Source organism: Puntigrus tetrazona, chromosome 16, assembly GCF_018831695.1.
Source record: "Puntigrus tetrazona isolate hp1 chromosome 16, ASM1883169v1, whole genome shotgun sequence".
Lineage (NCBI taxonomy): Eukaryota > Metazoa > Chordata > Actinopteri > Cypriniformes > Cyprinidae > Puntigrus > Puntigrus tetrazona.
In genome coordinates, this window is record NC_056714.1 from 9,371,003 (window position 1) to 9,387,476 (window position 16,474).

The following is a 16,474-nucleotide window of genomic DNA, read 5'->3' on the forward strand; positions in this document are numbered from 1 at the left end:
GGCTATGCGCAAGACCTGTGACTTCTTTTCTCAGCTTGATCCTACTGGGAGAAGGCAGGAGATGCATATGTAATCCTGATGTGTGCGTATGTGTGAAAGAGTAAGACTAAAGGAGTTCTTTTGTTCTTTTTTTTTTTCTTGGACCTTATTTATTACATGCTGATTTTCTATGTATAGGAGCAAAGTGCAAATAGCTGAGGTTGTCTTCTATATATATATATATATATATATATATATATATATATATATATATATATATAGATTAACAGAATAAAGTCAATCCCTCTGATGGAAGCTGGAGCAAGGGTTACATATGACTCATGCTGGCTTATAAACAATAATAACTCATTTATGATATGTATATATCAACAGCCTCTTGCACTACTCTTACATCATGTGGAGACAGAATAAAGGAAGACAGAGCTAGGTCATGCTATTTTGTAAAGAAGCGATTATTACAATTACAATACAGTACATTTACAATACACTAAATGTACGTTTGATTATGTTGAATTAATATAAAATTATACATTATATATTATTTTTATATATAACGTAATTAGTCGTGAATGTGATATAATTTAAAAACAAACAACGCTTCTGTGTATGCAAAAATATTTTCTGTTAGTTCAGAATGAACAAATTACCACAATATCCGCTGAGGAAACACAAATAAAAGAAATGGAAACAACGCACCGGAACAATTGCTCATGTATTATTTTCAATTCAGAGAGAAATAATAATATTATTAATAATAAAGCTGTTTATTCAATTAATAGTACCATATTTAACTGCAGGCTTTAAATATATTTCAGTATGTAAAAAGGCAATTCAAAAAAGGTAACATTTAATGTTCAACGCATTTAAGAATAAAAAGAAATGTAAAATGCATTAAAAATACAATTTACTGAATGGAACGAAACATTTATGTTGGTGGGGGTCAGTGTTTATTTAATATTAAAAGCTTAATGCAACTATTGAATGAGGTGAATTCTAGCATTTATTTTGTCGTGTTATTTTGAATCCAGTTGACATGCAAACATTAGACTAATATGAGATGTTTTGTCTACCTCAGCTTGTTTAACTGTTCTGCTTTTAATGCCATTAGACTAAAGGAAAACCATGGGCTAGTCAATGTAAACTTTAGCTCTTCAAAATAAATTGTAACATACTTTGGGGGTCAACCCTTTAACTCAAATATCTCGATTGCTATTCATATGTATTAGATGTTTGTCTGTTGTTAGATTTTTAATTGTGATGTTTACCATAAGAGCTTCATAAGCTGAATGCAAGGGTCCAAACAATTAATAACCAAAATTGTCATAAGGTATATAACAAAATGGCTTCAAAATGTTTTACTGTTACAATTAAAGATGATTTATTAAAACATATCTGGTTAAAGTGTGTTTTGGCACTGTAGTGTTTCCTCAGCCCCTCCTCTCTCTATTTTTGCATGGGAACTCAGGGAAGAGTTGAGGTAAGAACCAGTCTGAACATGACAGCTTCACCATGGAGGCACACAGTCACAACACCAATTGTGTTTTGGACACATGCAAAATATGAAAGTTAAATGACATTTATCAAACATGCATCGTCATTCCATATAATTATAGTCATTTCAGGGGTTTAAACGCCATACGTTGAATATTTGCTTTTGTGAAACCAACGCTCTGCTGCAGCCGACAAACGTCCTCGGAGCTTTTCTGGTTTGAAATTAGGGTAAATGCAGTGCACAATTAAAAAGCTCTTCATTTTAGCACGTGTGAGTAAAATGTCTCAGCAGTTTGATGTAGTAGTTTTCCGATCCTCGCTGCATTGTTCTACTGAGGAGAGAGAGATGGAAAAACTTCCTCCGCCTCTAAAACCTAAACGACGAGCCCATATTAGCTCCCGTTTGCCGGAAAGGTTTTTCAAACAATTATTTCCATGAAGAAATTACATTTTTTTTTAAAATTCATCGTTTTGGTCTGGTTATCTTGTGGCATTGCTTCTCGTCAATACTACACACTCTTTATTGCGATAGTCATAAAACTTAATGAATAGGTGCGCCCCCTTGCCGCACCACAGCCGTGCAGTTCGTGTATCCATACGCACGAATCCATTTTTTTCACATAATCCCTAAATTATCTCGCATTTCGCTCGCTCGTCTGGCAGCCATCTTTAACACTGCTGAGTTTTATATCTGCAAATCCTCGTTGAGTACGGAAACGGCGTTTGGTTTCTTTTCTATAAAGATCCAGTGGAACGGGGTCTAGTTTTCCGGAGGGCGGCAGGATATGGCATGGGTAGGAGTTTTTATAATGGCTCGCGCACATATGGAGTGACGCCATCTTTCCCAGTGTGCTGCTGCTGCGCGAGAGCGGAGTCCTCGCGCACACATTCACTCTCAGCAGGAGCTGCCGCGCGCCGCGGGTCTTTCTTTCACATTTTCTCCACGGATTGTCGCCTATATTCGCGTTTAAGTATTGAAAAGCGAAAAGGGAATATACAGCTTTTGACACAGGTGAGTGTTTTCGCCGATAAAACGCGCGGTTCGTTATCGTATGGAATGTTAGGAGGGAATGTCTTTCTGCAGCTGTGAGGAAAGAGGAGGTGAATCAGCCAGTGGAAATATTACCGCAAAATCACGACCAAATAATACTTACATTTATACATGTAAACGCGGATTTTTCGACTGTAATACAGTAAGCGTTTTAACGAATCAGAAAATGTGTATTTAAAGCTCTGAGTTGAGACATTTTATGTCTTTGGTGCTAGCTTGGTTAGCATTTTAGGGCTGGAAAACTGTTTTGTGGAGACCATGTAAAATCCTCACCCAACTCTACTCGATACCTGCCTTTTTTACATTAACCTTACCTCTGTAAAATTCAACAGCTGAAGTTGGCTTAGTCTTACCGCGCTCTCAAACCTGTTTAAGTCGGTTGTGTCTTAGAAAGTTAGTCTTTGGTTAACTAATATAAACCAGCTGTCCTTTAGCTTCCCATTTAACGTTAAGCTACGTTTGCGTATTATTGAGCTCGAGATGTTTTTGAGCTTCTTGTTTATGTGGCCAACTAAAAAACCTGGCGGATATTAAGTTTGTGTGTAACATTTTCTGCTCGGATGCGTGGCCAGCTCTGTCACCTTGAGTTGTAAACACTTAAGATATCGGTAAAGTCACGCGCCGTTAAGTACTCTAAATATGACCCATATTTAAAGTCTCGGTAAGAAACAAACAAAGGCATTTAAAGTGTTTGGCCGTTGAGAGGAAGTCGAGGAGGAGCTTGAGTGAAATCTGACTCTGCTGGAGCTCGTGCTGATGGGGGTGGGGATCCTCGATGCGCGCACACGGGCTTTGCGGACGGGCGCATACCCTACCGATACATCACTCCCCAGCCCTTCTTAACAATACACCCGGCTGACTTGAGCTTTGATTCAGTGTGCAGTGAGGGGAAATTGTCACATTGTCGACTGGCTTTCCTGCTGTCTTTCTGACGATCTGTAAAAGTACAGCATATTTTTTTCTTAAAGGGGATGTTTTTTCTTTTCTGTTTTTTTTTTAAGCGCAGCCGCCCCTGTAAGCAAAACTGGCAGTGGATTTGTTAATGATTCACGTGGCTTAAAAAGTAAACCAAACATATGTGCCTTTTCCTCCACCTCTGTCACTGAGTCTAACTGTAGGCAGTATGCATATCTGATTCACTTTTTGTACATATAGTCTCATTTAGACCCATGGTGAACATCAGTAGGTGTATCCCCGATAAAACATTTTTGATTCTTGTTAAATTGACTGAAAACATGGGTCATTGTGTTATGATTAGTCCGGTTAATTAGGTAAAATTGAATTTGTTTGTGGGGGAGACTGCGTGAATTGTTTTGGATGCATCAAACTTAATGGGTGAATTTTAACTTCCCAGCATGCTTTGCATAAGACTCGATTGTTAAAGACTTAAATGTTAATTTATACATTGGTTTAAAGGCAAAGCCCTGTCAGTGTTTAATGTTCACATATTGTATATTTACAAAGTATTTACTTGTTTACATTTAAATTTACCTAATAGAAATTTTACTTTCATGTTTGAAATCACTTAAAGTTTAGAATGAAAACTTGAAAAAAATAGTATGTTCTACTAATCTTTGCAAAATTTACGTTAATTCAAAATTAAAGTATGCTTGTAATAGTTCGTACGTACACTCAGTTTGACAACCGTTTAGATGATTAAAAAAAAAACGCTTTTTTGTTTTCCTAATTGCAGTATGAATCTTAATTCGTTTACCTACGGTCTAACACTGTGTTCTCCCACTGCTTGCTTTGAGCCTTAATGGAAGAATCAGAGGTTGTCATTTCAGATGTAGAGAACGACTACAGTATGTTTTTTGGATGCGGGTGATGTATAAAGTCAGTATACACTGCGTGTACGTGCACATGTGCGCAGACTCATGCTGTTAGAGCATCTCTCATCACAATTGACACATTTGGAGCAGATGTGTAGTATAGAATGTTCCTGGGAGCTAGCAAGATCTTTTGAAATACTGCACACAATAGGCAGATCTCTGAAATTGAATGCGGGTGTTGAAATTGCTATCTAAGCTGCTTGCCCCTGGTCACAACAGGCACTTAGCCCAAGCCATTTGGGTGGTATTTAAATTCACATGCTGTCCGAATGCCAAGGACTACAAACAAATGCCTCAGTCTTCTCAAGCCTCCTCAGATTTCTTTGGAGGAACCCATCGTTGAGTATGGAATAGGCACTGTTTTTGAGAGAACTTTTGTTGTTTTTTTTGTCATATGTTGTATACTTTAAATTTGAATGCAAAGCCCATGTGCATGTGATGTGCGTAAGTGCACTGCTAATTGAACAATCTACTATTTTAGGATCTGGCAAGTTGGAACCAACAATCTGGTTTTAGATTAAGTTTTATATAGACTTTGAGGTCTAATAGAGCTCCAGCTAGGAGAGTTGAAGTGACTAATGACACAAGAATGGTGGGTTTGGTCTGGGCTATTGTTTTGCGATGCAGACGTTAGCTTTTCCTAAGAACGCTGAGTCTGAAATTCTACGTATGCGTAACAGATTCGTGTGCCAGGTTCCAAGTCAGATACAGGCTTTGAGTAATGAGTGCTTATTTGCTGCTCATTGTTAGTAACCTCTCTGTTACAGCTCTGTGCCGACTGTGAATCTTTCTTCCCCTTTTTTTCTATGTGGCCAACTCCACCCATATTCCACCCAGTAGAGGTACTAAAACATTCAGATTGGTTTCAGATGTGCATGTTGGCCAGGCGGTGAAAAACGCACGCATGTGGTTAGTAGGGTGGTTGTTTTTTTTTCCATGCCCAAGCCAGTCTGTCTGTGAAAAAATATAAATTAATGGAGTTAAAATTCAGAAGAGCTCACCCAGAAGCTTTTCTCTTCATGACTGTATTCACACTGTCCGTTTAGATGATTGTATAACCCAGCGATTGAGCTCTGGAAGGGAAAACTGATTGTCTAGATACATCCAGAATGACCCAGACTAACCTGTAGTGTTTGTTAGGACTTATTTCCATGCATCATCTCAACTGGCTGTGAGCAAGAGGAGTTGTTTGCGTGTAGCTTGTGTGTGGGATTTCTTGGAGGCTGAGGCTCAGTTGGCACCTCACGTTGCGTGCGAGAGCGAGCAGTAATACCGCAGGGGGGTTAAGGCCTGAATGCTGCTGGGTTTATCTCTCCAATTGACTCCAGATGTTGTGAACCATAGACCAAGCGACTGGCTGACTGCTGTGAAACTCTCGGCAGCCCCAGGCAGAGTGCCACAGCAGCACTGTTTTACACATCCCCTTATCAAACACACTTTCCATGCTCTGCATTCACAATACTGACAGCTGCCTCCTAGAGGAACTGTCCTCGTTATTGGCAAATATATATAACATAAGAGCTGACCGTGTCATTTTGACTCTTTTTGACGCAGAGCTGCACAGGACTGAGAAATTTTTGTAGGCTTTGGTGTGTCAGTTCCGTTTTCCTCCTGGACCGGGGGTTTGTTTTGGCATCTGTGTTGGTCCAGGTGACATTTCCATTTGTAAAAACAACACGGCCTGCTTTTTGGTTTTGTTGTTGAAGTGTGCACTGTTTTTAATTTTGGCCCAAACAAAAAAAAAAATTATTTAGCTGAAAATTTACTATTTAATCATCATTTCATTAATATGTTTTTAATAATAATCAACAACTTTTTTAAAATGTTGTATGCAAACATTTAAATTTGCACATTAGGCAGTTTATTTAAACTATTATTTTTTTTATTTCTTGTTGAAATACCACATTAAAGTTGCTTTGACAGACTTATTGAAACATTAGCCTATTTAGACTGAGACGTAAATAGTAAGTTGAGTAAAAAGGCATTCTGATTTTCATTCATGCTTGTTTTGTGATACAAAAAAATAGTAAAGAGGAAGTGACTGTTTCAGGTGTGATGCCAAACAACACTTATTTGTTAATTTTGAAATGCTCACCGCAAACTTTTGAATGGCAGATGGACTACAAATACTGCACAGTCACTCTGTAACATAAAAAAGCCTGAGATTTAGATTTATAGGAGTTGGTGAAATGATGAAAATGAAATCGAGAAATCAACTTTCAATATAACAATCACCTGTTGTGGCTTATCCATGTTGTGCGCATAAAGCATACTCTGACACAAAGCTAATAAAATGTCCCCGTCTTGCTCGATTTCCGTCCTCCAAAACAATTTAGTCTGAAATGAATAAAGTATTTTGTTGTCGTAGTGTTCAGTCTATTGTATAATTCTAGCGCTAAAATAGGATATACTGACTTGGAGTCTTCAGAGAGGCGAGCCCCATTATGTCTGTGTGTAATTGAGGTGTATCCATAATAGACACAACACACATCTGTATTCCAGTCTAGCCTTTCCTTACTTGACCTAATTCAGCTCCTAAACTTGAAGAGGCTGCTTTCGAGAGCCAAATCCTGACAAAAGTGCGTGCGAGACCAGAGCCCAACGAACAGGAAAAGTTATTTTTCTCTGAATGGTTGCCAAGACCTTGCTGCATCATAAAACTAAACCTCCTGTGGTGCTGTTCCACATGGACTAGCAGCTCCTGAACAGGAACAGCAAAATGTTGACAAGAGCTAGCTGAAATGTTCTACCGAGTGACCTTTCCACATGCTGCAACATGTTTGTGTTTTGTACGAGCTGTTTGACTGAGAGGAACAGTACGTTTTGCTAACCAACACAATAGAGAGACATGGGCAGCCGGTTTTGGTCTCAAGGCTACATGCGAATGTTGGACGTCTCGGAGAGGGGCTGTATTCTGCCTGCTGACTTGGAGAGGGGTGTTGTACGTTTGAATAAAGGAGGTGGGCTTTGGGCTTGTGTTATGGTAATTTTGGAGGAGGCCTCACAAAAGGGAAGGAGACCAGGGCCCCCCAGACTGAGACACTGAATTCAGTATCGCTTCAGTAGGTGTTAACTGCTGACGTTGATGGGCAATCGACAAAGAATGTCATGCGCATATTGACGCTGTTGCAATGGTGGGGTTTCTGGCTGAGCTCATTATTGAAGGTCATATAAACCTTTAGCACCTCTTTTACTAAAAACCCTCATGGCTTAGAGGTGGAGATGGAGGTTGGATCTTTGGGGTGACGCTAATAGCTCAAGCTTTATTATCATGCTTGTGATGGTGTGACTTTGTATAATGCAGGAAAAGCTTCCCCCGGCTTTCCATGTAGATATTTTTGCCAGGAGAACATCGTATCGTGAGGCCTGCCTGACATATTCAGGGCTATTTTCAGTGGCCTGTTGACACGTTTTTTTTTTTTTTTTAATTATCAAAAATATTTTTCATTGAACCTTATTCTTAATGGATGCTAAAATAACTAATGCGCAGTAATAGCAGCTATGAGTTCAAACACTTTTTGATAGAAAAGGCTGTACATTTTGAAACATTGAAACATTTGTCAATTTATAGCAGTTACCTTGACATTTATATTTTTTTGTAATCTATTTTTTATATTTAATACATATATACTTTATTTAAAAGGATTCTTTTAAAGAATAGATGAAGTGATGTCTATATCAACCCCGAATTCCTGAATTATCACACAGACCTTTGATTTCCTGTAGCACTGTTTATTGTTCACCCCTAGCTCTTTCCGGGGAGTATCATGAGGGACCTGCAGATAATAAGAGTGGCTGTGTGTGTGTGTAGTGTGGCACATCCTGCCTAACTCTTTCATCCCAGCTGCAGTCAGGTTAGGAGACTGAGAGCATTCAGTCTGAACACTGGGGCTTGTGTATGCTACACGCTGGACTTTGTGGAATGCTTGTGAGTGTGAGAGACGGAGTTGAGTGTTATGTGAGAACGAGAGAGAAAGTTCGCACCACAAATGTGAAACTAACCATTTTTCTTTTTCAGATTAGGAAGCTGTGCTTGGCTGTGAGAGAATCATGGCTACCCAATGTAAGTTATTCTGCACGTTGCTATAGTAAATAATACTTTTGAGAACGCTAAAGCATTTAAAGTTTTGGTCTTGAAACGATTTAGATATTTAATTCTCATTTTGCAATGTTTCATGTGCAGCTGATTTGATGGAGCTCGACATGGCCATGGAGCCAGACCGCAAGGCTGCGGTCAGCCATTGGCAGCAACAGTCTTACCTGGACTCAGGTATCCATTCTGGGGCCACAACCACTGCCCCATCCCTGAGTGGCAAGGGCAACCCAGAGGACGATGATGTGGATAATCAGGTGCTGTATGAGTGGGAGCAGGGCTTTAACCAGTCCTTCAACCAGGACCAGGTAGCAGGTGTGTGATTTATTCTATTCTGTTTTAAGAATTCATGGAAAGAATATGTATATGGAATATGGATTTTATTACTTAATGCAAGGTTGGGTTGAAGAAGTAAACTCCAGTCACATTGATTTGTGCAAGAGACAATTTCTCATTGTTCTAGTTTGTATCTTTTCATTGTGGGATTAACAATCACTGTATTATATTTACAGATAGACATAACAGATCTTTCAGTCGTTTTTGAATAATTGCATAAGACATGTGATTTATAGTACTGTGGTTTCTCTGTAGACATTGATGGTCAGTATGCCATGACCAGAGCCCAGAGAGTCCGGGCGGCCATGTTCCCAGAGACTCTAGATGAGGGCATGCAGATACCTTCAACACAGTTCGACTCGGCCCACCCTACCAATGTCCAGCGCCTGGCTGAGCCCTCGCAGATGCTCAAACATGCCGTGGTCAACCTCATTAACTACCAGGATGATGCAGAGCTGGCCACACGTGCCATTCCAGAACTCACCAAACTACTGAACGATGAGGATCAGGTGGGAACGCACGGACTGTCAAAAACAGCCAGTACTGTGACATCTTCAGAGTGTGTTAATGGCTCGATTTCTACCATTTCCGTCAGGTGGTGGTAAATAAGGCAGCTGTGATGGTGCACCAGCTTTCGAAGAAGGAGGCCTCTCGTCACGCCATCATGCGGTCCCCACAGATGGTGTCGGCCATTGTGAGGACGATGCAGAACACTAATGATGTAGAAACTGCCCGCTGTACCTCCGGCACTCTGCACAATCTTTCCCACCACAGAGAAGGCCTGCTCTCCATCTTTAAATCGGGAGGCATCCCTGCCCTCGTCAAAATGCTTGGGTTGGTTGGTTCTCCTTCATCCTCTCTATTGCAGACAAATGTCGACCATCATGCGGATGTATATCTTGTGAATCTTTTGAATCAGGAAAGTTGTAGTGTGTTTGGAATTCAAGAACTAGCAGGCTGAGTCATACTGAGACCTGCTCTGTGTGCTTAAGCTTGAATCCCATTATTTATCTGTAGTTTGGGTCTAATTAATATTGCTGTGGTCTCTTCAGTTCCCCAGTGGACTCCGTGCTGTTTTATGCCATTACGACTCTACACAACCTGCTACTGCACCAGGAAGGAGCCAAGATGGCTGTCCGTTTGGCCGGAGGCCTGCAGAAAATGGTGGCCTTGTTAAACAAAACAAACGTCAAATTCCTCGCCATCACGACAGACTGCCTTCAGATTTTGGCATACGGCAATCAGGAAAGCAAAGTAAGAAGCAAAAACTTCTCAAAGATAGGCACTTCACAGCAGGGTTCTTGGCCAGATATACTCTTGTTTACAAATTGTATTTATTTTTTCAAAAATCTTGTCACTCATAACTAGCAGTGCGACAACAAAACTGATCTGCTATATTTGGAATTGAAGTGTTTTTGATTGAACCTTGATTGTTGACACCAGATGTCTAAGTATTATATGGCTGTTAGTTTAGATAAATAATTTGATTAAAACTTTTTAAAGCTAGGTTTGCTCTTCTTGTTTGCAGAATTGCACGATATGGCCAAACTAATTCAATTTGGCTTTATTAATAGAAACTAATTTATAATGATATTTATTGCTAATAGTAATAATAAACAAAATACTTAATCAATTTGTTAAACAGTCCAGCTTTTTTGTTGGGGAAAAAACACTTGAGACCATATGGTTCCTCTTTTGTTGGCAACAGCTGGTTATAAGAGCTTTTCGGTTCAAATTTAAGACTGGTGCATGTTGTTCAAATGCACGTTAAAAGCGACCCAAACTCTGAGCAGATGCAGCGTTTAGTCTGAATCGAGAGACTGAGAACAGTGGATCATGAGCTTGTGTGTAAAGATGAAACATGCAATGCATGTATTTAAATCGTGAACTCGGTCAGACTGAGTTAGTATTATAGTACACTGGTATACTGCTGTTCTTATTTTTATTATTATTATTTTTATGAAGTCACATTGCTGACCTGGGTAAACTCAAATAATTTGCTTTTGTTTTTCAGCTTATCATTCTGGCCAGCGGGGGCCCACAGGCTCTGGTCAACATCATGAGGACTTACACATATGAGAAACTGTTGTGGACCACCAGTCGAGTTCTTAAAGTGCTGTCAGTTTGCTCCAGTAACAAACCTGCCATCGTCGAGGCTGGTGAGTCCATTTATTTTCAGTTTAGTGGAAGGTGGGAGCAGACGATTTAGGATGGGTTGACAATGAAAGCTTTGTGTTGTTTTCAGGTGGCATGCAAGCACTTGGCCTTCACCTCACAGACCCAAGTCAGCGACTGGTACAGAACTGCTTGTGGACTTTAAGGAATCTCTCAGATGCCGCCACCAAACAGGTACAGATCCATCAGTCTCTTTCCTTCAGCTCTTTTAAGCTGTCTTTTGTTCTTCCTACATGAGCCCTCTCTTTCTGTCTCCCCATTGTTTCCATGGAGAAGACGTCTTTAGCAGAAGTAGATGTGCAGGTAACAGTCATTCCTGCCTTTGTCTGTGACGGGGGTTAGGGGCTGTAGCCAGCTCTGACCTCACACAGTTACGGCATCAAATTGTGAAAGAAATCGTGTCGATGGAGCATGAACGGATGCTACATTTGGTTGTAATGCCTGCGCTATGTGTACATTTCACCCAGCTGTTGTTGTGGCATCAGAATTCTTGAATTATCAAAACATTTTTGGAGTGATTTGTGTATTTAACCATTTACCCACTCATGGTAGGCTTACAACCTCATGTAACGTGTAGTAAAATGTTGGCTGTGGCTGGTCGTGTGCAGGACGAAAAAAAAAAAAAAAAAAAAAAAAAAAAACCTGCATTGAGTTTGTCATGGATGCTAATTCTGTATTGAATGTATTGGATTTTTTTCTGTTCTACAGGAGGGCATGGAGGGGCTCTTGGGCACCCTGGTCCAGTTGCTCGGTTCAGATGACATCAATGTGGTGACGTGTGCCGCTGGAATCCTGTCCAACCTCACCTGCAACAACTACAAGAACAAGATGATGGTGTGCCAAGTGGGCGGCATAGAGGCCCTTGTGCGCACTGTACTTCGTGCCGGGGATAGAGAGGACATCACAGAGCCTGCAATCTGTGCTCTTCGTCACCTCACATCCAGACATCAGGATGCAGAGATGGCCCAGAATGCAGTGCGGCTGCACTACGGGCTGCCTGTGGTGGTCAAATTGCTCCACCCTCCCTCACATTGGCCTCTCATTAAGGTATGGAATTGATAAGATCATCACTCCTGTCTTTTTAGTGCATTTTTTTTAAATCCATAAATGTTTATTTTACCACTGTTTAAATGTCTGTGTCCTCTCTCAGGCCACAGTGGGGCTGATCCGTAACCTGGCGCTGTGCCCCGCCAACCACGCCCCGCTCAGAGAGCAGGGTGCCATTCCCCGCCTGGTGCAGCTTCTGGTCAGGGCCCATCAGGACACCCAGAGGCGCACCTCCATGGGCGGAACACAGCAGCAGTTTGTGGTGAGTCATGGTCACATGATCATCTGGAAATGTTTTTTTTTTTTTTTTTGTTATCTGAATTTTGCAATTTCATTATTCTGAAATGAAACCCTCATACACAATCTATATAATCACTGATTTGCTTGCGGAATGGATTTGCGAATGGAGTTTTTGTTTGCGTTTCAGGAGGGTGTACGTATGGAGGAGATCGTGGAGGGCTGCACTGGAGCTCTGCACATTCTAGCAAGAGACATTCACAACAGAATCGTCATCAGAGGACTTAACACTATTCCACTGTTTGTTCAGGTCAGTCAGAGAGCTCACATCATCTGTGCATGTCTGATGTTTGTTCCGTTGTCTAATAGTCTAGTTATCTGGCTATTGTTCTAGTTTGCGTAAGTTCTGTCCTTTCATCTAGTTTGTTCTATCAGTATCGTATTTCTTTCATTTGTTCACTTGGTCTATCATTTTAGCTATAACTTGCTATATATTGTTTTGTTCTGTCTGTTGTGTGCACTGGTTTTAATTGTCATTCTTCGGTTTAATTGTTCTGTCATTTCTAGTTGCTCTGTATTGTTCTCATGTTTTTCACTCTGTAGCTTTTTTATCTTTTGTCCTAATTATCTTCGCTTCTCTCTCTGTTCATTACGTCTGTTGTTTTGCTGTTTATTTTATACATGCATAGATTACGCGCTCGCCCATTTTACTTCATTTCATCACTTTTTAGACTTTCTTTCATGAAGTTTAAATTACAGCTGCATCTACCGAAACTTGTAGTTTGAGCCCGTCTGATATGCCTCCGTCTTTCTCTGCAGCTGCTGTATTCTCCTATCGAGAACATCCAGCGTGTAGCTGCAGGTGTGCTGTGTGAGCTGGCTCAGGATAAGGAGGCAGCCGAGGCCATCGAGGCGGAAGGAGCCACGGCTCCACTGACAGAGCTCCTCCACTCTAGAAACGAGGGAGTCGGTGAGTGTGCTCCACCTCTTTAATAAGCAGCACACGTGTGCAAGCACAACCGCCATAGAATAATGCAGAAAGGCATGCATTACTATGGCAGCACACTGTCAGTGCTTCTTGATGTTTCAACGAAGTTTGAAGGAACAAGTTAAACTTTCACAGGATAAACACAGAAGCAAGTGTGACTTGCTAACTGAAACACTATGCAGATTTGTTTTCCCAGCTATGCATGGATTTCCACTGGAGGCAGTGGCTGGGGTGAGCAGGGCTGGCTTGAATGTTTTCTCGGTCACACTAACGTTGCTATCTCTCGCCCACAGCCACGTACGCCGCTGCAGTTCTGTTCCGCATGTCTGAGGATAAGCCCCAGGACTACAAGAAACGACTGTCTGTGGAGCTCACCAGCTCTCTGTTCAGAACTGAGCCCATGACCTGGAACGAGGTAAGGGGGCTCATCTCTGCTAAATCCTGCAATCAACGCTGGCACAGAGCCCTGCTGTAGATTAAGCCTATAAATTCCCAGTGCATTACAGAATCGGTTATGGCAGATGTGGGTGTTACATTTGTGAATTTACTGGGCAGGTGATTCTTTCTAACAAAGCATTATTGTTTTTATGAGCCTCAAGCACTCTGAAAACATTAGTGGAACTGATTTAGTCCTGATACACTCAGAATTCGAGGCTGAAGCGAGCGGTTCTTTCATGTATTTTTATTTTTTTTTCCACACGTCTGTTTGCAGACTGGAGATCTAGGCTTGGACATTGGCGCGCAGGGAGAGCCTCTGGGCTACAGGCAGGATGGTAAGTTCATCATTTTCACAAATGAGATCAGCTCTCAGCATCTGGGTGTGATACTCACTAATCCACTGCTTCATCAGCCTTCACCCACTAGATCTAGAGACACGTCTGGCGTTTTCCATAAACACGGGGCACTAAATAAGGCCTTGATCTCTTAAAGGATTAGTAGACCCAAATAAAACATTGTCTTTCATGGACCCATCATCCATAACTCTTAAGTTAAGAAATTAGGTGTTAGGGTTTTTCTATTCTGTGCAAAAAAACGCGAATAGCGACTTGATTAATTCGTGTCATTCTACATAACATATTTCATGGTTTACGAAAGAAAATGGTCACAAGTTTAACATCATGAGCCTAAATTAGTTTTCTTCATTGGGATTTGTCCCTTAAAGTGCACCTGTTAAGCCATTTCCAATATTGTCTTTGATGCAGTGTGTAATGTAGCTGGATGTAAATGAAGAGTCCGCAGAGTTGTACATTCAAAAGTGCACGACGTTGTCTCCTAAAATAATTGACTCTACAGCCTAGACGAGTTGTTAGTAATTCGAATTCCCTTTCTGTGATTGCTGCATGTCACAGCGTAGTGCATTTGCATAATTCCAGCCTATGTTCTGTGTTGGCTGGCTGCAAACAACTTGACTTCGCCCACAAATGTCTTTTTACTGATGGCCGCTGTACGCAGTAGACCAATCGGAGTAGGCTCAGAGAGACTGAATCTTACAACGGCTTCAAACTAATCATTTAAGAATCACTGGAAAATGAGGTGATTTTATTAAAAGCATATTTTAAGAAAAATAATTGGGAGGCTTAAAAATGGCACAAAGGGACACTTTAGAAAGGTGCAATTAATTGTGAAATAATTTAAATGATGAATTTATATTTGGATTTCCATACATTTGCATTTTTTTTTTTTTTGGCTATTACTATTCTAGGTTAATTTATTTTAGATAACCACACACACAAAAAGCTCTTAGAGGACTGTATTCCTCTTTTAGGTCAAACGCCCGTGTTCTCTCTCTGGTCTTGTGGGTCTGAGGTTGTGCTGTTGTGAGCTACCCGTTTAATATGCTTCCTCTAACGTACGTGTGTGTGTGTGTGTGTGTGTGTGTGTGTGTGTGCTCCCTCCACTTCCCATCCATTCCCCTCGTCCTCCAGACCCAAGCTACCGCTCCTTCCACTCCGGAGGTTACGGCCAGGATGCCATGGGCATGGATCCCATGATGGAGCACGAGATGGGCGGGCACCACCCCGGCCCAGATTACCCCGTAGACGGCCTGCCTGACCTCGGCCACGCCCAGGACCTGATCGACGGCCTCCCGCCGGGCGACAGCAATCAGCTGGCCTGGTTTGACACTGATCTGTAAATACAATGACTTTTTAGGTGAGGCACCAAGACGCCCCTGTACGCGATGCGAATGGCCGGTTGTGTTTGATCTGTGCTGACCGCACCGTGTGTAGGAGATTTGAAAGGCTGGAGTAAAGCACGCCGGCAGCAGAACTAATCTGAGCTGCATCTGAATTGATTACAGTCCTGTATGTGTGCGTGTTTTCTCTCCTTGAATGGGATTTTAATCTGTTTGTCCCCTCTTTTCTCTCTGCTGCAGCTGTATCGTCTGATCTGAATGAACCTGCATTGTGATTTTGGCCTGTAGAGTTGCTGAGCGGGCTCAAGAGAGTGGGCTAGTTTCTCTGAAAGTGCCTGACACACTAATACAAGCTGAGTTTCCTATGGGAACACATGGAAGTAAAACTTTTGTTCTGGTCTTGGTCGGTCAGAATTTGGTGTGATTGACAGAAGAAAGCCCAAAAAGCAAATCCTAAGATGGAGTTTTCAACCTTAGCCTTGCCTGTACTTTTTATTACTTTTTATTTTTCAAAGGATATTTCAGTCTGTAATGGTACTTATCTAGCTTGCTTTATGATACTCGTCTTTTATTTTGCAGAACTTTGTATTCCTTTCGACTGTCTCTCTTTCTCTCTCATAGTGTTGAGTTATAGTGGTAATGATCCATCAAGATTTTATCGAGTTTATGGTGTAGAACACTAATTAATCAGTTGAATTGTATTCTTATCAAATGTAACATTGTGTAGCTTTTGTATAAAACCAAGAATTGGAGAAGTCCAAATATCAGCTCTCTTGCTTTAAAGAAATCACAGATGTTCCAAAGGGTTTGCAATCAGTTGGGGCCAGTTTTGATTTTATTTTTATTTTTTTGTTTCTCCCTTTTCATTTTCCCTGTCTTGATCTATTTTTTTTGATGGTAGCTTTAGAAAGGTTTTGAAAAGAACCCCTAATTATTGTAGCCTGCGATTGTTGGTTGGAGACTTGGTAATGACCTGGCTAAACAATAAAATGGACTTTAAATTTACCTAATGGTGGACGTTTTTATTCTTGGAATACACTAAGTTCGATTCTAAAATTGCAGACCACATTTTACAACCACTATAACACGA

General features: G+C 41.0%; 1 protein-coding gene across 4 annotated transcripts in view; it reads left to right on the forward strand.

Moving 5' to 3' along the window:
* The window catches only part of ctnnb1 (catenin (cadherin-associated protein), beta 1), a 30,704-nt gene extending 14,315 nt beyond the window's left edge, over positions 1-16,389 (forward strand). Inside the window, exons 1-17 of one of the 4 annotated variants that reach the window (XM_043260594.1) lie at positions 2,316-2,503; positions 8,393-8,437; positions 8,558-8,782; positions 9,059-9,312; positions 9,399-9,637; positions 9,856-10,057; positions 10,818-10,962; positions 11,049-11,152; positions 11,255-11,281; positions 11,687-12,025; positions 12,129-12,287; positions 12,453-12,572; positions 13,082-13,232; positions 13,544-13,665; positions 13,963-14,023; positions 15,176-15,401; positions 15,625-16,389. In XM_043260594.1, coding sequence (XP_043116529.1) covers positions 8,425-8,437; positions 8,558-8,782; positions 9,059-9,312; positions 9,399-9,637; positions 9,856-10,057; positions 10,818-10,962; positions 11,049-11,152; positions 11,255-11,281; positions 11,687-12,025; positions 12,129-12,287; positions 12,453-12,572; positions 13,082-13,232; positions 13,544-13,665; positions 13,963-14,023; positions 15,176-15,384 — 2,370 coding nt within the window. In that variant the 5' untranslated portion in view covers positions 2,316-2,503; positions 8,393-8,424 and the 3' untranslated portion in view covers positions 15,385-15,401; positions 15,625-16,389. Of the gene's footprint in view, positions 1-2,314; positions 2,504-8,392; positions 8,438-8,557; positions 8,783-9,058; positions 9,313-9,398; positions 9,638-9,855; positions 10,058-10,817; positions 10,963-11,048; positions 11,153-11,254; positions 11,282-11,686; positions 12,026-12,128; positions 12,288-12,452; positions 12,573-13,081; positions 13,233-13,543; positions 13,666-13,962; positions 14,024-15,175; positions 15,402-15,624 lie in introns of those variants that run through there. The other 3 variants (XM_043260595.1, XM_043260597.1, XM_043260596.1) reach the window with 3 other exon arrangements.
* The last annotated feature ends 85 nt before the right edge of the window (positions 16,390-16,474 follow it).